The 24,546-nt window shown below is 40.0% G+C and overlaps 1 protein-coding gene across 7 annotated transcripts in view; it reads left to right on the top strand.

Annotated features, from left to right (window-relative positions):
* MECOM (MDS1 and EVI1 complex locus) overlaps window positions 1-24,546 on the top strand; it is a 582,930-nt gene that overhangs the window by 373,185 nt on the left and 185,199 nt on the right. Inside the window, exon 1 of one of the 7 annotated variants that reach the window (XM_021071143.1) lies at window positions 18,011-19,410. The exons of 5 other annotated variants lie outside the window; for them this stretch is intronic. In XM_021071143.1, coding sequence (XP_020926802.1) covers window positions 19,384-19,410 — 27 coding nt within the window. In that variant the 5' untranslated portion in view covers window positions 18,011-19,383. Of the gene's footprint in view, window positions 1-18,010; window positions 19,411-24,546 lie in introns of those variants that run through there. One more of the 7 variants, XM_021071144.1, reaches the window with a different exon arrangement.

The following is a 24,546-nucleotide window of genomic DNA, read 5'->3' as shown; positions in this document are numbered from 1 at the left end:
CCTCTGAGTCCTAATTTCTGTGATTGAACCTTAATGAACTCCACCACCCATGATGACCACAAGTGTAATGGAAGCCATTAGAATGCCCCACATGCCTCTGAATTGAATATAATTTGATCCAGATCTTTTCCACTCCTTGAGAGTCCACAGATATTCTGCAATGCCCCATATCCCCAATATCCTATCAGACTTATTTGGGGAACTCTGATGACAAGAATGGTCTCTGGGTAGAGAAGGTCTCACCAGAAGTCCCCTCCCCTTTCTAGACCCTATTGTCATACAACCTGTGGCTCGCTTAGATGTTCATTTGAATTTTTAAAGGCCCTCTTAGATGTTCATTTAAATCTGACCTTGAGGGTCTGGGAGGTACATTGGGACTTGCTTGTATCTTCTAGAATTAGCAGAGAGATCACAGTAAAATTCTGGCATCTTCTTCAGCAAACAGAAAGTAAGGGGATATCAACAAATTTTAATCATGAGTTTCAGGAACGGTGACTGTAGCAGCATTTCATCCTTCCTCATTAAATAGATGCTTCCTCATCCTCTCTCAGTTCAGTCTCTTTAAAATGTAAAATACTGAATCAGTTGTCTAAGCATTTGCAGTCTAGTATCAGGGTCAAGTTTCATGTCCTGGACACAAAAGTTAAGCAGTAAATTCAACAATATAAAACTATTGACATAAATATCAGCTCTTGAATTTTGCCTGAAGTACACAACTCTCTCTGACATTAGTCATGTGATGCAAATCTGTAGCTTGGGATACCTGATGGTCAAGGTGACACTATCATTTGGACATAGACTCTAATAGCTTATGTGGAACTTGCAGGACAGCCATCTCCACCCCAAACAAAGCAGACAAACTTATTGGGTCGGTGTGTATGCACTGCTTCCAAAAAAGCCTTTCAGGAAATTTTGTACATTGGAAGCATGAAATAGAGCCCATGAATAGATGCTCTGATGAGGACTCTATGAAATGGGCTAATGAACTTACCTTTTAGTTTTGGAGATCTTGGCTTAGGTTACAAGGAAACAGATTTCTCAGGTTTTAATATGTTCCATACCAGACATTTGCCTCCTTCTAAATATAAACTGGTCTCCCTCACTACTGATACAGAGGATTGAGCATTTCTGAAGCAGGCTGAGGTAGCCAAGGAGAAATCTGAGAATTTCCTGAGGAACTTAGAGGAAGGCATAAGCCAGGTTTTATGGCAATTGTATTTACTATTGAAAAAATTAATAATCATTACAGTCTTATATAGTATATAATATTATAATTAGTTATTATATATGACCAATTCTCCCAGGAACTCCATTATTCCTTGATAGTGAGTTGGAGATTGAGTATTATAGAGAAAGCCCTGGGGAGCTGGGCTTACTCAAGTGAGGGAAATGAAGGATAAAGAGTGATTTACTGACTATATTCAGATAATGGGTTTTTCCCATAAAGAGATGATGTTGGACTACTGTTCAGAGAAGTTTGAGTAATATGAAATGAGCTTAAACTGAAGGATGCAGGATTTAGGTAAAGTATATACAGAAGGATTTCCTATTAATAAACGGAATTTAGCAGAGATGGATTCCTAGACACAAAAGTGGTAGTGGTGGTAGGAAGGTGGCTAGTATCTGTTGAAAACATGAGAAAATCACCAAAAGTAAATGAAAGTATGGAGTGTAAATCATGATTTTGTTTATTCTGGTACATTCCAAAAATTGAAACATTTTCATCAGGATAGAACCAAAAACCCACCACCATATCCAAGTATATCTCATGCCCCATGGAAAGGGACTCAAAATATAGAGTGATAACAGATGTTGCTCAGACAGAAACTAAAAAAAAAAATGATTTTTACTATTATCGAAGAATGTTTACAGTATTTATGAATCTAGAAATATTGCTTTATTTGACTTTCATGGCAGAGCCTATTCAAAATTAAAATATATATCATCAGCCTTATTAAAGTTTGTTGAGTCACCCAAGAGTGTATTTCTTTACTTGCCTCCACAGTGTCTGAGACAGATCACTTTTAAAATTTGTGTATGTGGCTGTCACTAGGAGGTTCATCTCAGGCCCAAGTACCCAGTCTTATAAATTCAGAATTATTTTTAATGTGTCCTGTGGGTACATATTTGTGGACTCCACAAACTATTTTTTTCTCTATACTTTTAAAGATTATTTTAAACATTTGCAATTATGAGATTATATTCAAAGGGAAAGCTAGTAAATCTGGGTGAAATGCATTGCCTCTTCTTAAAAATAATTCCATTATGAGACATCTATAACCATCCAAATCAACTTTTTTTTTTTTTTTTGTCTTTTGTCTTTTTGTCTTTTTTTTTTGTTGTTGTTGTTGTTGTTGCTATTTCTTGGGCCGCTCCCACAGCATATGGAGGTTCCCAGGCTAGGGGTTGAATCGGAGCTGTAGCCACCGGCCTACACCAGAGGCACAGCAACGCGGGACCGAGCCGCGTCTGCAACCTACACCACAGCTCACGGCAACGCCGGATCCCACTGAGCAAGGGCAGGGACCGAACCCTCAACCTCATGGTTCCTAGTCGGATTTGTTAACCACTGCGCCACGACGGGAACTCCCAAATCAACTTTTGATTTCAGTTTTTTTCCAGCAAATGTGTTTTTCCCAAAATTCCTTGAGAGTGTTCCCGATAATATAAAGAGGCTTTGTTAACATCTGAATATAGTATACTTTAATCCAGGTTGATATGCTTAAGATTAGTGATGTTGGCTTCTCAAGATGTAGTCTATGCACAGAACCTTACATTAGAGGGCAAAGCAATCTCAAATAGTTAGAGCTCCTGAAGCCTTCGCTGCGGTGGAATCATGTCCTGGAGGATGGCTCATAAAGTTGCTTTTAAATTATATCGCAATCTGATGGCTCCAATAGATTTTAGCCTCATTCAGAAGCAGGGTTTATTTTCACATTTCCATAGATAAGACACATAGAAATGACTAGCTGAATAAAAGTTGCTTCCCAACATTGCATGGAACGTTGGAATTTCTCCTTTCATTTCCTAAGTCCTCCTGTGCCCCTACCCAAGCACTACAAAACTCATCAGACATCTGATCATTTGATTTTAGTCAACTCCAACTGGCCACTTAAATGCCTGGAGAAATGAAGGTTGCATAGCCTTTCAGGAGTAGCTCAAATGGCTGTTTGTTCAAAGTACTTGCTGAAGCAGAAACAACTCTTTTTGTTTTGAAAGTATGTTAATGTGATAATGAAATGCACAAAGCAAAGAGGTTCATCCATATAAATGGGTCATTTAAATAATGAGCAAGGAGGAAGGATGTGGTTTGGTGTCAGTACTGATTAATTAGGACATAAAAATAAATAACCATCCCCACACTGGCTGCCTCCCTTGAAACTTACTCTATTAGTGGGCAATGAAGTTAATGCAATTGACAGTATAATTACAGTTAGTTAACAGAACAATCCATGAAGAGGCTCTTGCTTCTTTTACAGCTTTAATTAGCTAGATAGCATCTCTGTTAATTTTTTTATCTCTACCTTGCTAATCTTCTGGTCTTCATAGAGAATGCTCGTGTTTTCTACTAATCTCTCAGATTGCATTGGATGTTAGATATAAATATATAGTTTGTTCTAGGTCTTCAAGTCAACTTTTATTAAATGTCTTTCATGTGACATTCTCTGAGCACACATGTGGTGGTGAGTTTATAGGCATACACTTCAGAAAAATGCAACAGTGTTAACCAGTGACTTTCTTCTACTCTAACCCTTTTCTCTGGAATCTTTGCACCTTTCACAGACATATTTTCAGAATTTATTCCCTCACCGAAGAGGTAAACCTCAAGGGAAGTTAATTCAGGCTATTTTACACAATCATGATTGAGGATAATGTAAGGTAGTTGAAAGTTAATAATCAACTCAGCTTCAGATACTCAAGAGATCTATTAGCATCACTAGAGGTCACAGAGACTACTGGAAGGGCATTTAGAGCGCCCCCCCCAACACACACACATACACACACCAGATTACATAAGACAACAAAACCTCCCATAGAACCACTAGGAATGTCTCCCCATTCCCATAGTATATCAGTAAGAGTGAATGTGATTTGGTTAATATTTTCTTTTTACTGTTAAATGATGAATCTGAGGCTGGTTTTCATGTAGAACAAATCAGCTGTAAGTTGGTGAATATTCTTAAAGAACTAATTTCATTCTGGTAGAGAGAACCTTTTCAGTGTTATTTTCGAGAGCCTATTTCACCCTTCCAGTGTAGACATAACTTTCTTATATTGTGCAAGGAAAGAAAAAATCAAAATTGAATTGTGTTTTGGAGAATAAACAAGAAAAATGCTCTTCATATTGCAGCAATGATTGATGTCTTCAGATCCCTTCTCTAAGATTTATATTTTATTTATTTATTTATTTTCCCTGCATATTCCCCAGGTTTTCAGTTCAAAGTAAATTTTCAAGATTTTCTTGACCAAAACTTGCCCCTTTTCTCTTTCCCTCTCCTCTCTCTCTCTGTTTCGCTCTCTCAGTGTAAAACACAGAGAAAGCAGAATGTTCTGTTTTTTTCACAATGGTTCATTTGTATTCTCTGAACCCAAGACTAAGGCAAGTTGTAATGTCTAACTGTTTTATGTCACCACTGAGGTAGCAGTGACATGCTGACTGCTGATGAATAAATATATTTATCTGGCTTCTAAACCTGCATACACTGTTGAATAATGAGCAGATGTTAACAATTACTCTAAATGTCCTGGATATTTTGTAAAACTTTTATCAAACTTAGGATGGTTTATTGATTTTGTCAGAATCATGCCTTGGGCACAAAACATATTGTCATTTGGGATTCAACATGGGCAAAATGGATGTCCATTAACATTTTAAACTCAGACACCAGGGTCTTGCTTCTGGAACCTTCTGAACAATAGGTCTCTCTAATACATTCTCACTCGACCTGCATAAAACAAAGCATGTCCATTGGCAAGTTTTCTATAGCCTCACCTTTTAGGACATGGCACAAAAAAAATAGGACTGAGAAGTAATGGGCATGAAATTCTAACACCAGCTCCATGCATTTCAGGTAAACATTATATCCCAGCTCAGTGAAAACTACCCATGTTTGTTTTTAAAATAAATGAACAGAAATCTATATTCCTATTTCTCTGGAGTTATGTTTTGTAACATCAAGCCATTTTAGTTGAATGATACAAAAAGTCACTTTGAATTCAAATATAAAATAAGGCCATCCATCATGTTAACAATTTAATTACCTGAGTATATATTTTTCCAGCAAAAAACCCCATTATTTGTTGTGTATCTTATTACTGAGCCGTTGCCCCGGGACAACTTGGCTGTCATGGAGCAGGCCTTGTGGTAAGAAAAGGCGAGATAGGGAGCAGATAGGCAAGCCGTCCTCGGCCGCCCTGCCAGGCCCACTCGAGCCTGTATTTGCTTGAGGCCTCACCTGTTAGAGTCCCTGTAAGCTCTGACAGGGAAATGGTGACTTGTAAAGGCAGCCAAGCATGACGGAGAGAGTGAAAGGGTCGAATGGAATAGAAATGTGATATTTTCTATCTTCTGAGGGCCCAGGAAATAGGACTCCAGCTGCCCGGCTGGGGTTTGGCATTCGCCATCACACTGAGTGTGAGGAGAGCAGGAGATTTACTGTCTAGGACTCATGGAGGAAGCCAAATAAACAAGGCCCGGGCTTTCTCTGATCGTTCAAGTATCTGCCTTCCCAGTACTGGATTGAGGACTAAGGAATAATTTCATCATAGAGGAAATGAGGAGATTAGAATAAAGGGAGGCAAAGTGGAAAAGAACAGCTTCTGGGCCTGCTCAGGGCACTGAGATTTCAGGGACTCCCCCACCCCCCAGCTCTTACCAGGTGGTGGGCAAATGTCTGTGATGCCAGCCTGTTTGCTTTTTTTCCTTAATCGCACGCTCTGTTACAAATACCTATAACAACACACACTAGTCAAATGACAGTATAGCAACAATCCTGTTTTGGGGATTTCATGGGCACAGGGTGGGTGGCAAGGACATTTTTTCCTGCTTTTACTGTTTGGTACAACATGGTGGTGGGCAGTTTGATTTTGGCCTGCCCCCTTGCAGGGAGCATTGTCAACTAAGGAAGACAGAAAACAAAGACCAGACTTCAACCAACCATTTATTCATGCTGCCTGTTTCCTGGCTGGATAATGTTACAAGAAAGGAAGGTGTTCTGTCCTTACTAAGGCTCTGAATGGAGGATAATTCTTGCATTTCAGAGCTGGGGCCTGATGAATGACTCAGACAATAGCGCTTGCTGGAAAACTGTGGGTATGAATCTTCCAGGTAGCAGGGGGTGAGCTGCCCAGTGGAAAACCTTTGCTTCTGAACCTTATCCAGGTGGCCCTCCTGGGCCTGCCCCCGCCCCTCCTTTGTCTTTTAATTTCAGGACACAAAATTTGAGAAATAATCCTCCAGTTTTTGCCTGAAGAGCTGCTGATCATTTTATGGTTAAACAAAGGCATGGCAGTTTCTTCCCAGGAGATTTCACCAGAGACAAATCAGCAATCACCAAAGATGACAAGGAGAGGGTAGTAGTTCTCCTGAGTTCCTTGATAACTTTACAAATGCCTCTGAGTTTCACAGCAAATGCATGTTTTCATAAATGGAAACAAATAAAACAGTAGGCAAGGGCTTTCTCAAAAAGCTTGCCAAGTACATTAAACGCACAAAAGTACATTCACAGTGAAAGTTGGTTGAAAACAGCTGTTTTAAAGGATTTGGGGTGGATGCAGTTAACAGCATCATCATTATAAGGCCTGAAGTGAACGTGTTACTGATTACACCCCATTAAGAAGTTGGAATGTGTTCCCCACAGCACATGCTGTCTGAAAAGAACAACCAGCTCCGAAACACTTTCTGAGAGGTTGTGCAGACCTATCTATAAAGATAAAATTCTCTGGAAAATGAAAGTACACCTTATCTTAACCAATCAGAATATTTTTAACAGCGTTGTTTGAGTGGCACTTTCCTTAACGTCCCTTACCTTTCCCCCAGGCCTTCCCTGCCTTCTCCAGTCACTCTATTGAAGTTGTAGGAGAAACCAGAGATGAAGGAAGTGTGGGGCGTCAATTGGTTACAGCATGCAAACCCAGCTGGCCGGTTTGTTTGGATGTAAAACATGAGGCAGTACTGGCTCAGCCCCTTATAGAACGTGTTTGCCCTGGGAGCCAGAGCGCTCTTCAGGGTGGGTCGGAAGGCTGCGGTGGGGTGTGTGAAATATGGAAAATTTAATAAGGACCGTGGGATTACGGCTCTGAGGAGTCGTGTTCACGTGTTGAAAGGGCACTGTCAGAGCGCCGCGGAAGCCGGGCTGCCGCATGTCTGCAGCTCGGCTCTTATTGTTCGGCCCATGTGCGTACTGCCTGTCCACCGTGGCACTGGAGGGGCTCCGCAGACACTTTTTCTAATGGCTCTGAAGCCTCCCAAGGGCCCTTGGGGTTAGTTGGGAAGGAATTTAAGTCCAAGACTCTGTAAGGAAAAAAATGGGGGGGGTGTTTTTCACCTTTCCACACATCTTTAGGAAGGGTCAGGTTTCTCCTCGTGATGAAAGAGACACCGCTGGCGACTAACCTCTTTTCACTCCGTGGGGGCCACTCTGTGGGTCACCTTAGGAAGGGCAACCTCTCCTCTCCCACTTCCAGAGCTGGGAGTCACTGTCTGAAATGAGGGGAAGCACCCCATTGGCGGGGGAGGTAGGGGTGTCCTACATGCACATGAAACAGATTCAACTGCAACAACGCTAATATCTAATGCTATGATTATAGAATAAGAATTTTGTTATTATTTCACGTCTGTGAAGCATGTTCAAGTCCCGTCAATGGGACTTTAATAAGCTCTAGAAACTTTGTGAGCCCCTGTGTCCTTAAAGAGAAGAACAAGACCTACCATATATAATTTTAGTGAGCAGCACATAGTAAGTATACATGCAGATGTGGAAATGTACATATTTGTGTGTCTAGCTTATCTATCTATATATATATATACACATATACAAGCATATGTATGTATGAACGCGCACGTGTATGTATTTTGTGTGCACATACGCTTTAGAAAAATAGATGTCGGCATTTTTGCTGCAATGATCCCTTGGGGACTTAGGGACCCTTTGAGATTTCAGATTGTGAGAGAGGTCTCATTGTCTGCTGAAAGGAGGAGAAGGGTTCCTGGGAAAATCCTTCTCCCCCAACCAATTTGGGACTTTGGAGACCCTCAGGGTTAAGCTGAGGCAAAAATAGACTTTTTCGACTAGAGCACAGCCCTGCCCAGAGTGAGCAGTGATCCTAATCTAAACACTCAGGCTTCCCAAGGCTGCTAGAATGTGACCTAGGGATTCCTGAAAGGCTGCTGCACACCAGACTGTAATATCTACCAGCGTTGGAGTATCACAATGCAGTTCCCTGTGTGGTAACCTCAAGTGCATCTTCCTTTAGGGCAAGGTTCTCAGAGTGTGAAGGGTTCTAGTCCAGCAGAATATTGATGGGAGTGTTCTGAACTCAACAGAGAAATCTGGTGGCAGAGCCTGGTGCGGGTCTGTGCACCTGAAGGAACTGTTTCTAATGGGGACACACTTTACAAAGCACCTTTTGTCCCAGCCGACAGTGAGTGTGGGGGAAACTAGTGGAAATGGCGATAAGTTTATTACACCAAAACTTTGATGTCACAGATAAACACATTATTGATAACAGTGCACCATGACTCTTAGGAAATGTTTTTGATAACGTGACACAAATATTAGTATTACCAACTATCAGTAGAAGTCGTTTGCCACACACAAAAAAATACAGTTGATTCTGAACAAAGGGAATGGTTATGGGTGTCAGCTCTGAGGCCATGTAACTATGTAACTATGTCTATCGCCATTTCCTTTTTCAGTGACTTATGGAGAAGGTAAATCATTTTAAGATGATCTTAAACTTGAGCTACATGGGAATGCATTTCAAAAATCATTTGGTTTTTATAGTAAAATTAATTGATTACTCATTAAAAAGGAGAGAGAACCTAGGAAGATTGGACCCAGAAATTCTGAAGATGAGATTTATGATGAAATATTTCAGCTTGCCAAATGGTATTGAGCTAAAGATGGGTTCTTTCACATGTGAACTTTATTCTGTTTTATTATTAGTATTACTGTAATTTTAATAATTGAAATAATTTGTTTTATCCTGGTGAGCAAGCTGTTTCTTCTTAATGTAAATCATTCTTAATGTAATAATATACTCATTCTCTCCCCAACCTCTCATTCTTCCCTTTTCCCCTCAATTCTATAATCACTTATTGAACATCTACGCTCTATTTGCAGTTTAAGTAACTAGACATATGAAAAGAAAATAGATTGAGTTCCTGATTCTGAGCAATTCATATGATTTCTTTTGTCCATATTCTGGAGGTGATTGAAGTAATCATATCCTCTGGAAAACATTGCCCCCATGGACAATATTTTCTTATAGGAATTACACTCCGAGACGGATTCCCTGACTGTGTTGGTCACATGCCAGGGGCTCCAGAAGATGATTTTTCAAGGTCATCTTTTTTTTTTTCTTTTTTTTTTTTTTGCCATTTCTTGGGCCACTCCAGCAGCATATGGAGGTTCCCAGGCCAGGGGTCCAATTGGAGCTGTAGCCGCCGGCCTACACCAGAGCCACAGCAACTCGGGATCCGAGCCGTGTCTGCGACCTACGTCACAGCTCATGGCAATGCTGGACCCTTAACCCACTGAGCAAGGCCAGGGATCAGACCTGCAACCTCATGGTTCCTAATTGGCTTCATTAACCACTGAGCCACGACAGGAACTCCTCAGTGGGTTAAGGATCTGGCATTGCCATGAGCTGTGGTGTAGGTCACAGATGCGGCTCCAGTCCTGTGTTGCTGTTGCTGTGGCTGTGGCCGGTGGCTGTAGCTCCGATTTGACCCCTAGCCTGGGAACCTCCATATGCTGTGGGTGTGGCCCTAAAAAGACAACAAACAAACAAACAAAAACTACTCACTCTAATAAACCATTAACATGTGGCAATGTGCTAGTCACCATATATTTTTTTAAAACGACTCTGATGGTAATATTATCTTTCCCCTGTATTTGAGTCTGTGGGTCTGTGCAGCACAATATTAGAGGGAGATCTTCTGGAAGGAATAGAGACTTGGGATCCCTGAAACCACACCTTATGGGCTACTGTGTGTGCTGCTTACTTGCTTGGGCTCGAAAAGAGCCTGTTGAGATCTAACACTGGATAGGAAGGAACCCGAAATGAACCCAAAGAAGGTCATCCAGTCTATCGTCCCTTCCTTTCTAGGCTGGACAATACAGACAGATAGGTTTGCACTCTAAATGATCTCTACATCCTACCGCAGGCACCTCTAAGTGATGGAATTTGGGTGTAATTTTAAAGATAATGGTTATTTGACCATGAAAAAACATGGTTAAGGACAAGCTCCTTGGGCTTGTTGAATGAGCAGCACTTAACAGGTTCTTTTTCCTCTTCTTTGTTTCAGAAGAGTGGAGGAGGGAGGGTTGTGAATTCGTGGAAAGCTTGGAAGTACAGGAATACAGTCCAAAGGAAATAATATGCAAAAAAAATCCAAAACAAACCCAACAACCCTGGTGACTAATGTTCTGATGTTTTCTCTGCAAATTTGTCCCTTTGACCATTTCTACATTTCGAGTTCAAAGAACTCTTTTTATAGACAAAGCATATGAATTTGTTATGAGACAAGATGATCCCAATGATAAAATGACCTCATGTCTATCTGGTATGTGCTTCAGAATTCATGAAGCGTTTTTACACTTGTTATCACATCTAACTCTTTTAGCTAATCACGACTTGTATCCTAAGTTTATGGAGGAAAAAGTGGAAATTCCAAGAAGTAAGTGACAGAACTAAGGACCTTGCTCTTTTTAAGCCTATAGATATTTCCTTGATCTCAGTACTTCTCTAACTGTAATGTGAATGCATTTCCCTCAGGGGCCTTTTTTAAAGAAGATTCTGTTTTGGCAGTTCTGGGATGGGGCTGAGATTCTGCATTTTTAACAGGTTCCCAGTTGATGCTGATGCTTTTATCCACAGATCATTCTTGGAGTAGCAAGATTTTGCAGCAAAACTGGTTCCTATGCAATGTGGTTAAAGACAGGTTTGCTGAACACCTTGGTGTAGTAGATTTCGGATGATCAGAGCAAAAATTTCAAAAATGGCTATCTCTGTTTTTCAGCTGGGCCACCACAACAATCCCTAACTCTCTTAGCACCTCTTCCCTGTCCTCAGCTTCCTCCGCTGCCATCAGTCTTTTCTGTCTAAAACACTCTCATCACTTCATTCCCAGCTGAAAGGCCCACAATGATGCTCCATTTCCAATAGGAGGAATTGGGACTTTTGAGCACAGCATATTAGGGCCTTCACTCTGCCCTTTCACCTTCATCTCCTGCTGCATCCTACATCCCCCCGTCCATGTACGCTTTCTTCCATCCACCCCCAGTACAGTTTGTCTGCTCTTTTGCTCCCATGGAATTTCATTTCTAAATCTCTTCTAGTTCTTCACCCAATTATTTGTTTATACACATCTCTCATTAGGCTGAGAAAAGTCATAAACAATTATGTTTGTAAACTTCTTACAAGGTAGTAGTGGAGTCTTAAATTTTGTGTGTGTCTGATGTCTGGCATTGTTCTTTACATAATGAACACAATAAATATTCATAGAATGGGTGCAGTAGATGCTTATAGAACCACAGGCATGTTGGATTAGCAGGTGAGATTGGTGAATAGTTATAAAACTTGAAAGAAAGTGAATAAATCAGGCTTTGAAGCTTGCCTGGATTTTGCAACAAATTGCTTGAGATAATCATTTTATGGTTAAAGAAATGCTTGAAAATTACAGACCTCACAGAGTAGTTTATTTGGCTGGTCTTGACCAATGAATGGCATGTTCAGAATAAAAGAGAAAGATAGCTCTAGCTCTAGATTGCGCCTCATCTTGTGGCCTATTTCAGAGATTTTTTTTCCCCCTTCCTGCCAACTTTATTTCATTCAGAAGAGTTATAGTTTGGATGACTTATGACTGATTATGATAGCTGGCCCATTTGTCTTTCTCCCCTTTGCCCCTCTGTTCTGTAATTTCTATCTGTGGGACTACTGTTCATTTCAAAGAGATCTCTTTGGAAGAACTTTAAGGGATGGTGCATTTAAAAATTTTGACTCTTTCCTAACAACAATAAAACACTAGTTGTTGGTTTTGCAGGCAAAATAGCAGAGACTTTGTCTTTGGGAAAGCAACAGAAATGTCAATAATCAGAGTGGTAAGATTGTTCTTTTAGAACAGCAGTATTGTGTTTTGGTTAAGAAAAGAAACAAAACAGAAAGTCACCAGGCAACCTTACTGCTAATTAAAATGTAGACTGAATATTAGATAGGACTTATAAGATGTGCTTAAGTAAGTAGATATTAACTAAATAGCATTATCTTTGATTTTGTTATCACAATACAAAAATGATATGTGTCTACAGTTATATTCTCACTCCCACAAACACATATCCACATACATATACACACATGTAAAATATCTTTAATTTCCTGGAATGGAGTTCTCCAGCATTTCTACTGTTGGAAATCCAGAATGTCACCCTTTTCTTCTTTTTTTCTTTTCTGCTTCCCAAATTTCTTTGTGCTTCTCCCACCACCCACTTAGCCACTCTCTCTCCTCTTCTCTCCCTTCATCTGTAGCACACATTTCCCTCTCAGCAACTATTTAACAGATGACTTGCTCTGATCTTCTGTGTGCAGTAGGAGGAGGGAGGGGAGAATGATACTGAAGAAATTTACCCAATAAATTCCAATGTTATAGCCAGGGAACAAGACCTTTGATCCTAAATACAAGGCCAAAGCCTGATTCAAACCACAAGAAACGTTAGGATTTGTGGTCAGACCCTAGTCTGACTCTGAGTTGCTGAGGTCCTGGTTATTATAATGGTGGATGAGGTGTAGGGAAGCAGAGCTCCTGACCAATTTGGAGGAAATGCTTAGAATTTCAAAGTAAAGGAGTTCCCGTCATGGCACAGTGGTTACTGAACTGGACTAGTATCCATGAGGACGCAGGTTCCATCCCTGGCCTCAGTCAGTGGGTTAAGGATCTGGTGTAAGGATCATGAGCTGTGGTGTAGGTTGCAGAAACGGCTTGGATTTGGCTTAGCTGTGGCTGTGGTGTAGGCTGGCAGCTGTAGCTCAGATTTGACTCCTAGCCTGGGAACCTCCATATGCCTTGGGTGAGGCCCTAAAAAGACCAAAAAAAAAAAAGAAAAAAAAAGAAAAAGAAATTCAAAGTAAAGATCAACTTAGAAAGACACTTGGGTGAAGTAAACCAACCCTAAATGGATGGCTTAATTTAATTTAACTAAACTCTTGTCAGATAGAGAGGGTAAAGACTGTTCAGCTTTTCCATTCAGAACCAACTTAGGTAAGTACACCTGAGCCTGCCCTGGACAGCACATAGGGGGCCCTCTACTGAGAGGTGTTGGGTGTGGCCAGCAGTGCAACATTGTTCATGGTTGGAATGTTCAAGTTTTCAAAAGACTGAGTGTTTTCTGAATGTTTTGACACCTCTGGAAAGACTCAGACAGTTTCCAATATTTGATCTTTCAGGGTCAGATAAATGCTCAGTGGCTGAGGCAAGGAACTGACTGGAAGCAGAGTGAGTGGGTCGCTTGTCAGAGACCTTGTTTCTCCCTCTGGACCATGCTAGCCGAGGCTTCTCTAGAGCAGCTCCGTCTGCCCACTCAGCTTCCCCCTTTTCCTTATTTCGTTGTCTGTCATTCTAGCATATTGGTTATCAAAGTATTAGAGAATTCATATGAATAACCTTGTAGTTGTGTAAGTGAAACTACTGAAAATTTCCATTCATCCTTTGGAAACAACCCTTAGGTTAGTGTCTCTGAGATTATACAAAAACTTTTATTTTCTATGTCGAGTTTTATATTACTACTCTCAAAATGTATTTGGAAGCCCACTATGTACTTACTGCATTAATTTGGCACACTGTGGTGTAAAATTACATTGAAGCACTAAAAATAAATTGGACCCCATTGTAGGCATTTAAGATTGGATTTGTGGAACTGGACTTGTCTAATAAGCAAACTGACTACATTACCAGATATTTTGGCAAAATCAAGACTAGCCTTGGGGTGAGCACAAAACTCTGATGACAGCCTTGTGAATGTCAGGACGCTTACAACTAATATAGCCCTTTAAAGAGAGAGCAAGAAATAATGGAGTATTAGGGTTCCTGCTGTGGCACAGTGGATTAAGAATCTGACTGCAGTGGCTCAGGTCATCACGGAGGAGTGGGTTTGACCCCCTGCCCAGCACACCATGTTAAAGGATCCAGCATCTCTGCAGCTGAGGCATAGATCACAACTATGGCTCAGATTCAATCCCTGGCCCATATGCCATGGGTGTGGCCATAAAAAAGTAGTTGAATTATTGGCAAACATATTGGTACAGAACCTGGAGGAAAATGTAAATATAATGCACGAATGAAATCCCCTTACATCCTCCTTGTAAAAATGTGCTATCACTCATTCAACAAATCCTTCCTGAGAGTTTGCTTTGTTGCAGGAACTATGATTGGTAATGTGTTTATAAGTGTAGCATCTATGATGCTTCTCCACTAAGAGAATCTTGAGTTTGTCCACATAGAAACACTTTGAATCAGAAGGATAATTAAGATTGCTTAGGGTTAGGAAAGGAAACTTGAAGACTGACATGATTAATGGAATGGATCTAAATCTTGCTGGAGCAGATGGCACAGGGGGCATCTGTCTGGGAGAAACCCTGGTTAGAAGTCAGGAAGACTGGTTTGTGGTATGAGTTCCCTTGCTGCAGTCTTATTTCACAGCTGGAGCAGAGTTCATGTCTGGGGCCCCTCTGAGAATTAGCCATCATGGAGAACAGAGAACCAAGAGGAAACAGAAGTAATATATATTGAAAGGCTTAATCTGATCCCTTGCCTGTCTTCAAAGGAAGCTTCATTTGTAAAGGACATGCATGATTGTAAGAAAGGACCCCCATTAGGCACTGTAGAATTAATGAAAGACTCTGTGTCCAGTGCCTCTGGTGCAGGGAGGTTAAGGGACTTGCTCTGTGTTAAGTTGGGATACACTGATGGAGCGGGACTAAAATTCATCTCTTGGATCCTTTGCTCAGTAGAGCACAATTCCTTTCTTTTCCTATAAATTAAGATTTATCTGACAAGATGCTTCCACATGGTAACAGAAGAGTTAGAACCTGGCATAACAGGGTTCACGCTCAGTCAATTTTGTTGGTTTCTTGTCTCTTATTCACTTCTTTGTTTAGGGGAAGGGGTGATGTTTGAATTCTCCGAGTGCTTATAGAGTCAAGGACAAAATGAACTATTCTGGAAAGCTACTAAGGGTGAGGATCAGAGAGACACCATTGGGGCAGATAAAACTGACATACCTGCTTCCTCTCTCACTCTACTGTGTTTGAGAATTACCCTCATAACCTAAAAGAATAGAAGAAGCTTCATGGAATGAAAGAAATCCTGGAACTCCCAGCAAATATGTGATGTCAGTGTGTGTGTGTGTGTGTGTGTGTGTGTGTGTGCAGACTTAAAACATTCTTTTAAATCACAGTTAGTTTGATTGTTCCCTAAATGTTGTATATTTAGGGTGCTTCCAATTTTTGTTGTTGATATGAACAGCGTTTCGCAAAATCTCCTTATGCATGCCCTTTTGGATATGTGTGAGCAGTTGCAAAAGAATAAAAAAGACCTAAAACACATCATCTGATGACAGTGGTTGTCTCTGAGGAGGGAGAGAGGACATGAACAGAGTTGTGGTTAGAGGGGCTTTAACCTTATATATAATGTTGTACACAATTTTCCAAGCAAAATGCATTGCATATATTTCTTGTGCAATTAAACTTTTTAGAAATGAATTCTTGGCTAGGTATCCTTAGGCATATAATCTAATGAATCTGATTTTTTTCTTCTCACTTTTAAGATACCACCTGCCATAAAATCCTGGATGTGAGGTATGGCAGACAAATGCAATGTTAAATGTTACAGTGCTTTGTAAAATGCTAAATGCATACGTTCAAAAGACTCTTATTCTAACATACCTGGATTTCAGTCAAAGTACCAAGGTGTCTGCAAGAAGTAAATATTCCAGTGAGTGTTCCCTAGCTTTGATGAAGATGTCATCTGGATTGAAAAAAAAAAATTGAATTGTATTGTAAAACTGTAAATAATCAATTCAATATGATAATGAACATATAATTTGAAATTTCACAATCACTGAAACTTGATTTTATTACCATTGTACTACTTAGAATAGCTATACTTTTACAATTTGCATTGCAGATTAGTTTAATCTCTAACTCACCCTGGATATTATAGTTTCTGGAGGCTTAGTTCTGTACAGCTGTCATAACCATGTGACCACTCCACATATGTGAGCATATGGACCCACACATTATCAAATGATAGCAGTAAAACAGAAAGAAAAGGAAGGGAGTGAAATCAAATAGTGTATTTCAAATGGATATTTGTGTATCATTGGAAAAATAAGATATTTACCAGGATATCCATTTTCCGACATAGAGAATGACCTTGGGACATTATCAAGCCCTCCTGCTCACAAGATATAGCATACTTTAAATACTCCAGGCAGGAAGCTTTCCAAAAACAAACTCAGTGTGAACACCTGGCCAACCATTTTCATCCTGAGCAAATGTCAGTAGTAAAAACTTTAGCACATCTTACCCCATAAAGAAAGAAAATGCTGGAATTCCCATTGTGACACAGCAGAAACGAATCTGACTAGGAACCACGGGGTTGTGGGTTCGATCCCTGGCCTTGCTCAGGGGGTTAAGGATCCAGCGTTGCCATGAGCTGTGGTGTAGTTCACAGACATGGCTCAGATCTGGCCTTGCTGTGGCTGTGGCATAGGCTGGCGGCTATGGCTCCAATTGGACCCCTAGCCTGGGAACCTCCATATGCCTCGAGTGCGGCCCTACAAAGCAAAACAAACAAAAAAACAAAAAGAAAATGAAAAAAAAAGAAGAAAAAAAAGAAAATGCCTACTTGCTCTATTCTGCTTAAGAATGACACTTTCTGTGGCAATCTGTTTTGAGGCCAGATCAAATGATGCCAGGTAGTTTTGACTTTGTGTTTTATTTAAAGTCCTTGCCTTAATGTCATTACTCTGGGCCATCCACACCCTCCTGGTAGGTCCTAGGGTGAATATTTCTCTGTGTAATGTCATGCTTTAGCTACTCCAGAGGATATTCATGCACACGCATGCACACACAGACACACTCATACTTACACATGTACCTTTCCAGGTTGAAGGACTTCAGTGTGAACTCTCCCTGAAACTTGGCTACTTAGCCTAAGTATTGTCCTGACTGTTTTCTGATTTTTTTTTTCTCTAAATAAGGATTAAGCCAAAGCAAGAATAAATGTTTTTATAGTTTGAATACGCCACTCCCTATTGTGCACTTTTATGGGGCCATGGCTTTTTATTTCAGTTTATATTGTGTATCAATGCTCACTTTAAAGTCCATTATGAGCTCTGGAATCTGACCTGTCCATTAGGCTTTTCTGCAGTGATGAAATGTTCTATAGTCTGTGCTGTCCAGTATGGCAGCCGTCAGTCCTGTGTAGGTATTGAGCACTGGAATGTGACCGTGCAAACGAGAAACTAATTTTTTTTAGGGCCTCACCCTCAGCATAAGGAAGTTCCCAGGCTAGGGGTTGAATCAGAGTTGGAGCTGCCAGCCTACACTATAACCACAGCAACACCAGATCCAAGCCTCATCTGTGATCTACACCATAGCTCACGGCAATACCAGATCCTTAACCCACCTAGTGGAGGCCAGAGATCAAAGTGGCATCCTCATGGATACTGGTCAGGTTCGTTACCACTGAGCTACAATGGGAACTCTGAGAAACTAATTTTTTTATTGAAGTATAATTGATTTAAAATATTGTGTTAATATGAAGTTTTAAATTTTTTATTTTTTAATACTTTTCGGTGTAAGTAGTCACATATGGTATATACATATATGACAGTATAGTTATAGAGCATTTTGCACATTCATACTGAACTAGAGAAACATAAACATTTATACATTTATAATGTAGCCTTTTCATGTGACAACTACCCTGTTGGCTCTTAACATTATTTAGTTTACCTCTGCAATTTTTTTTTTTTTTTTTTTTTGGCCACACCTGCTGCATGTGGAATTTCTGGTCCAGGGATTAAACCTGCACTGTGGTTGCAACCTGTGCCACAGCAGCAGCATCCCAGGACCTTTAACCTGCTGCACCACAAAGGAACTTCCTGGAATTTGGATTCTAATCTCCAGGGTTCGTTTTGCCCCAATCTTTTGATTTTTCTCTACTCAACCCACAGACCACCTTTAGCTAGTAGGTATTTTTTCTTGAGGTTCATGAGGTATACAATACAAGTTTACAGAATGGCTTCCTTAGACTTCTAGTTTTTTTTTTTTGTAGTGATTTTTATTTTTTCCATTATAGCTGATTACAGTGTTCTGTCAATTTTCTGCTGCACAGCAAGGTGACCCACTCACACATACATGTATACATTCTTTTTTCTCACATTATCATGCTCCATCACAAGTGACCAGACATAGTTCCCAGTGCTACACAGCAAGATCCCATTGCTTATCCATTCTAAAAGCCTTAGACTTCTAGTTTTTATGATCAAATTTATTTGGATTTAAACAAATAATGTTTCTTGAACATGTATCTTCCCTTTCTTGAAAATCAGACATTCCAAAATGAGTATGGATCCTCACTCATCTTTGAGGAACTTAGGAGAGGTGTGACTCATCCCTTCCTGCCCGGCCAGCTTTGGGAATGGGGCTTAGTGGCCTCCACACAGCCATGACTTAGCACACCGGGGACAAAGCCTTTCTTCCTCCCAGGGTTTCCAAGAACTAACTTGCCAGTAAGTAGGCACTTCCGGTTGCCCTGTGGGGTTTAGGATGAGCAATAATTCTCCAGAAGTGGGTAGAATGTTGAAGCAGTAAACACGCAGATTGCATGCTGTCCCCACCCTGTTCTTCACACATGCCGCCTGAGATAATAGTCCTGTAGAGAAACCGCAGCGTTCCCAAGACCTGCTCTCAAGCACCTTCTCTTTACTTAGAGACCAACCAGGATGCCCAGAAAACATAACTGATACCGCCTAGATAATTATTGACTAGTTTTAGTATTAATGGTGGGGGCTGCATTCGTTGTCTCTTCCTGGTTGCGCTTCACTGATGTAGTTTGCTTCTTTCTATGTAGAAGCACGATGGTTTTCACCCTTTGCGATGAGAACTTCAGCGACCCAGACAAAGGTAATTTGCTCAAGCGCCCCCACAGCATGGATGGTTTGGGCATTTCCAAACATTCCCTTTAACATTCAGCTCTGTGATTTTGAATGTGCAGGTGGGGGCCAAAGGACAGAATCATAGAGTATATTTTGTATACCTTCGCTTTTTAACAGATGTCCTGCATTGTAAAATGCCTTATGGGTGGCAGAGGGGTGCTGTGGAAATGTCTTTATAAATATCTAATGTTCACATAAAACGTCACGTGGGCAGCAGAAGCACAGCTTAGTCAATGCTGTTTGTTTGGAAGTTCTCTTCTGTAGCTTTCTATCTCTTTTCATCTTTCTGTGTCTTGAGGAGGTTGATGTTTCTTGCAGAAGTTAATGGGCTAAGGTGTCTCTCTCTGTCCGCCTTGCTCCCTTCTGCCCCAGTGCCTGCTCTTCCCCATCCTTTCTGCCTGCCCCCTCCTGCCCTCACCAGATATGAGGGAGGTAGCACCGATCTCCTGGACGCGGTGCCCACCCCAGGACCCTTTTCTCTCACTTGGAAAAGCGTGATGGATGGGGTGTGGGGAATTACATTGCCAGACAAAGAGAAGTAGCTCAAAATTTACGTTGAAGTAAATGTGTAGCCACTGACTTTCAAAGGTCATGGGGGGCCAGCCAGATGTGTAAATGATTTGCTTTCCCTTTCTTCACACTCTTAACCGTGAAGTTGGCCTCCACCTCCCGTTTCTGAGATGGTCTCCTCAGTATGCAGATATAATTTTAAAATTATACCAGGACCTTATCGGAGTATATCTTAGGGATTATCTTGGTACAGAATAGTTTATCCTCATTTAGCATTATGTTTCTTTAACCATAAAATATGATATTTCCTGTCTCTATAACCAGGTTCCTTGTGTCCCTATTTGTCTCACCTTAGAGTATTTTGGAGGCAGTGAAAAGAGTGATAAGCTGGGTTTCTGTCACTAACAAGCTATTGGTGGCTCGAAAGAGCTGTGCTAGGTGATCACCATGGTTTCTTCATCTCCAGTCAGTAATTCTCTTCTTTCCAGAGCCTATGACACCCTGATTCCCATCTCAGCCACTTCTTCTCTGTCTCTCATGAACCACGTGAGACCTCCGGGAGTCCCTGAGCCTTGCTATGAGAATTAACACAATTTCATATGCCTCAGGAAGGACTCTCTTTGCATTTGCAATGTGAATTCACACTACCCAGGGGTTACTCTTCTGAGAGTATGTGCAGGTTGAGTAGAACAAGAGAAGCGCAATGATTATACCCCGCCATGAGTGGGTGATCAATCGTGCAGGTTTCCAGCCAGATTTTGAGAAGTCTACATCACAAAAGTCACCTTGGTGTCACACCCTGAGGAACTCTGGGTTAATGTGTGGTGAACAGAAATATCAAGTTTATGCCTATAGGGTAGTTTTCATTGGCATGGGTTTAAGCACAGAAAAAAAAAAAAAATGGCCTTGGTAGTGTTAATTTTTTTATGGGCAGTTGCACGATAGCTGGTCTTGGAATGTTAGCAGCACTGTTGCAGAACTGAAAGTGCTACCCTGAGACGTTTTAAAAGGGCAATAAATATCTGGTTTTAAAACACAGACATTAAAAAAATTATAAACTTGGAAAGTCTTTTTTTTTTTTTTTTTTGGTTGTTGTTTTAACTTTGAAGGGTTAAAGCCGCCTTTTCCTTCCCTGACTTCTCAATATCAATGAGCAATTGTTTGGCTTGGTAAGTTAAATGATTCTTTGATGATTTGACATTGAAATGTTTATGCTTTGACAACAACAACAAAAAAAAATTGCCTGTGATGAGACCGTGTCCCCTTATCAGGACAATTTGACTTCACTGGCTATGCCCAGGGCTGGGTCCGTATCTCTGTGCTGTGCCAAGGACAGTCCTTTGATGTGGAAGGAGTGGCTCTCAAGGAGGGAGGTGGTCATTTCAGACCCAGATTAGCTTGAGTTTGACACATGTGCAGAAAGCCAACTGCCACACCAAGGAGCACACTGGGATAGCCATCTTGTTGGATTGGCTCCTATTGGAGAAATAACACTAGTCCCTACTATTATCTATGTGGAGAGGGGTCTCAGGACAGGGAGGGTGGTACCTCACACTTAAATGTGGCCGAGAAGGCCTCCATTTCTTGTCATCACTTTTAAATCATAAAAACAGTATTCTAAAAAACTTTAAAAATTAAAAGCAGTTTTACTATCTTAACTTTTGTTTAGCTCTGCCTAATTAATGTTCTTATCATTTCATCTTTTTCTTTCTTAATACTTTATCTTAAATAAGGGTCTGTGTTTTCCCATTAGCTTTATAATCATTATTGTAATTACAAATATTAGTTTATCCATGTACAATAATTTACTTTCTTTTCCCCCTTTTATTAGTCTCTTGCATGATTTATAATTTTCAACATGAAATGTAATACTACAGCCAGTAAACTAGCAAATGTAGTTTTTACTGTCATTGAAATGGGAAATTCCCAACAATAGAATTATAAAGACAAAGAATGTAAACAAACATTTAAATTTTTTATACACATTATACATATTTTATATATATGTATGTATTTCTTTCCTTGCCACCTCAAAGGCTTCTAACAGTTTTCAAAACCTCTAGCATATGCATGTACTTATTTGCATTGCACTGAGTTTAATATTTAAAATATATTTAAATGTATAAAATTTAAAATTACAATTATGTAACACATTGCATAATTGGCACCTTATAATAATATAATATGGAACCTTAAAATTTCTTTGTGATGAACCTCAGTTATCTGTGAAAATGAGTAATTTGTTTAGGTTCTTAGGATTTTTCTTTTATTTGAATATCTATTCCTCTTCTCTCTCTATTAAAAATAAATTTGACTTAGCAAGCTAGCTAGATGCTGACCCTTTGGTCAGCATCCTTTTAAAACTTTATCTTTCATTATCCAGATTCTGATGCCAGACCTTAGGCTAGAACATTGTGCCTTTCTGATTGGGGGGTCAGTGAATTTGCAACTATTTTCTGTTGTTCATTTTGAATGTTCGCAGTGAAATGATTCTGTTTTAAATGACTGCTAGTAAGAAATGGCAAAAAAAAAAAAAAAAAAGAAAAGACAAAAAAAAAAAAAATGACTGCTAGTAAAAGGCACACAGCAACTATGCTTTGGGCCAAGTGAGTGTGAATAAAAACTATGTGTATATAAACATGAAGGGAAGATTTAGACAACAATGTTTCTGAATCCACTTAATGGTAAGCTGTGTCCTAAGAAAACCTACTCTCTTTTTAAAGTCCAAATAAAATTGAAGAAACCAAAGGTTTCACATAACTAAAAAGAGCACCAAAGAACTAGAATAATTAGCTTTAGTTGTCAGAAAAATCCTTAAAAATTTGAGAACCTTCTCAAGATGTAGTTGAATGCCAGAGGCCAAGGATACTTTCAATTTCCTGGCATTATGTGGGGTTAGATTAAGAACTTCTGTTAAAGGGGGCATGACCAGGACTTTTATTGAGCAGGATGCCAAAAAGATAGGGAACCTGTTCTCATTTGGTAAGAGATTACCTGAAATCCAGTTGTGCTTTCTACCACAACTAACCTGTAGAACATGGTGACAGTTTTCATTTTCCAGTCACACCTTGAGTGTGTTTTGAGTTCATCATAACTGAACTAAGTGCATTTGAACTAAAGCATATTGTCCACCTACTATTCTGACATTGTTAGCAAGGGGATTTTTTTAAAAGGTGACTTCTATGACAATGAGCCTATCCACTGATATGTTTCTTTTTTGAGCTGGATACAAAGATATAGGATAGAGAAACAAGCAATCTTTTCCAGAGTTAGAAACTTGGCCCCGTGATTCCAACACTCATTTAATCATTAACTTAACATGCTACCTTGGGTAGATAAAGCATTCAACAAACTCTCCATGCCTAAGTGTATTAATCTGGGAAAACAAGGGCAGCCACATAATGGCAGCCTAACCACCGAGGAGAGTAGCATTGGAACACACCAGTAAGCATGTGGAAAATGGGTTCTGTGTGGTCCTGAGTAATCCCACTCCAGTTTTATAGTAATTTTATATATTATATATCTATATTATAGCAATTTGTACGTAATAATGCAAAGTATTATTCAAAAACTCGATACGGGGTGCTAATTCCCTTTTTTCCTTACAGAACTCCTTGACAATGCAGCCCCTTGGTCTAACAATTCCAGGCTTGACTTACTGCTGTTTCCTAATTAAATCTACTTAGTAATTGGAAAGAACTTGTGTGTCTCCCTTGTCCCCATCCCTCTCCCTACCTGAAACTCTTAAACAAGCATTGGGTATGTGGTAAATGGTGCGTTTTAATAAATGTTTTGTAAAGGCCAATTATTCAGTCAATATTGAATCGGGTGATAGGAAATACGGCTGCTTAGCTACAGGGAAGATGTCTACATACTATTGGCATCTGTTGGCTAGGTAATGTTCTTAAACGGCCTGGCCTTCCTCCAAACTTTGATTATTCATAAATCTGTTGAGTGTGGTAAATTGCACTATTAGCGTTTAATCTTTTATTGAAGCAAACTCAGGAGACTGAAATCTATTTGCTTTAGCAAGCTTGTTCACTGATAAATGTATGATTTAAAATTTTCCTTTTGTGAATTCCTCAGTGCAAGAAAAACACAGCTGGGCACAGCACAGATCATATTTATCTTTTCATTAACTAAAGTACAAGAAGATAGTATCATTGGAGGCTTATAAGGAGGGATTGCTAAAGAACAGTCCTCCTTCTGTTTGCACACCCACTTGAGAAAAGCTTTCCAAACAAGCATTTGAGATACTTGTGAGAAAAGCTAGTTGAATCGTCAAAAGAAGACCAAGGGAATGTATATAAAGTGGTTGGATTTCAGATAACATTTTCCCCCTGAGTGTTCAGATTGGTTAAATATTAGAGGAAGGGAGATAATGACACTGTTTGTCGCCATAAACCTAGACATACATCTTTTTTCACAAGGTTGGTATGAAAGGCATATCAAAGATTTTCCATCCCAGATGCTTTATTTTCAATGTGGTAAAGGGCATTGTAGGTAGACAAAGATTTCTGGGCTCTGCCAGACTGGAGCACAGAAACTTTGTATAGACTTAATAATAGATATAATTGTTTGCTTCTTGTGAATA

This window comes from Sus scrofa, chromosome 13, assembly GCF_000003025.6.
Source record: "Sus scrofa isolate TJ Tabasco breed Duroc chromosome 13, Sscrofa11.1, whole genome shotgun sequence".
Taxonomy (NCBI): Eukaryota; Metazoa; Chordata; class Mammalia; order Artiodactyla; family Suidae; genus Sus; species Sus scrofa.
Note: the sequence above shows the minus strand (reverse complement) of the source record. Positions and strands in the feature narration are given on the sequence as shown.